We start from the raw sequence: 950 nt of genomic DNA on the forward strand, positions 1-950 counted from the left end.
GGTCGTCTTCACGAAGACGGGCCACATAGGATAAATCTCATCCGGTAAATAGTAGCTCATGTTGTGCTGGTTGTCGTTGGCGTCGAAATTGACAGTCGGACTAACACCAAGTTCTTGGTCGTTGAAAAGAGGGGACGACTGTAGGACATTGAAGTCGTTGTTCGAACCGACTACTCTAAAATATGCATGCCAAATCCACAGCCGGGAATCAGCTACCGCCTCAAGGACAATCGTGAGATGCTTGCTCTTGAAACCAGTTGTCTACAACCCTTTCCATACGGAGGGGCAGTTCTTCCTTTCCAATGCATACAGTCTATGCTCCCCAACATTCCCGGAAACCCGTGCCGACTCCCGTGCATAGTCATCAGCTCCTGGCAGTCTTGGGGGATAGGCTTCCAAAGATAGGTATCCCCGAATATCTCCCTAACGCCGGCACAAAAAAACTCCAGACATTCGTGGGCAATCGACTCGCCGATGTGGAGGTACTCGTCGAACATGTCAGCCGCACCTCCGTATGCTAGCTGCCTGATTGCGGCAGTGCACTTCTGAACGGTCGTGTGGTCGGGTTTACCAACCGCATCCTCTTGCATCCTGAAATATTCGTATCGACGCTCTAAAGCGCCAACGATACGAAGAAACAGTGGATGACTCATCCTAAAACGCCGGCGGAATAAGTTGTCCCCAAACCGCGGCTCCGGAGCAAAGTAGTCTGCGTACAATCGATGGTGTGCAGCGATGCGGTCCCGAGGTATTGTAGTTCGACGACGGATGGGTCGAGGTACCGACGGCTGTTGCGGTTGCTGCATGGCCGCTTGTAATGCCCGATTTATCTCTCTAGACGTAACGGCCCGCAGCTCATCCCTAACGATCTGGCGCCAGTCAACAGCACTGCTACCACCCACACCACTACCACTACCATTTCCACTGCCACTTCCACTACCACTTGCCAT

General features: G+C 52.6%; 1 protein-coding gene across 1 annotated transcript; it reads right to left on the reverse strand.

The window, feature by feature from the left end:
• Window positions 1–212: 212 nt before the first annotated feature.
• Window positions 213–950, reverse strand: LOC125206833 (uncharacterized). The gene has a single exon (XM_048106055.2). It carries the CDS (start codon window positions 948–950, stop codon window positions 213–215), a length of 738 nt encoding a protein of 245 aa, XP_047962012.2.

Source organism: Salvia hispanica, chromosome 6, assembly GCF_029641045.1.
Source record: "Salvia hispanica isolate PSC_SH4W2 chromosome 6, Shi_PSC_v1, whole genome shotgun sequence".
NCBI classification, from domain to species: Eukaryota; Viridiplantae; Streptophyta; class Magnoliopsida; order Lamiales; family Lamiaceae; genus Salvia; species Salvia hispanica.

What these genes read in the sequence shown, in the direction of transcription:
- LOC125206833 (XM_048106055.2), bottom strand. Translation starts at nt 950, where the DNA reads ATGGCAAGTGGTAGTGGAAGTGGCAGTGGAAATGGTAGTGGTAGTGGT.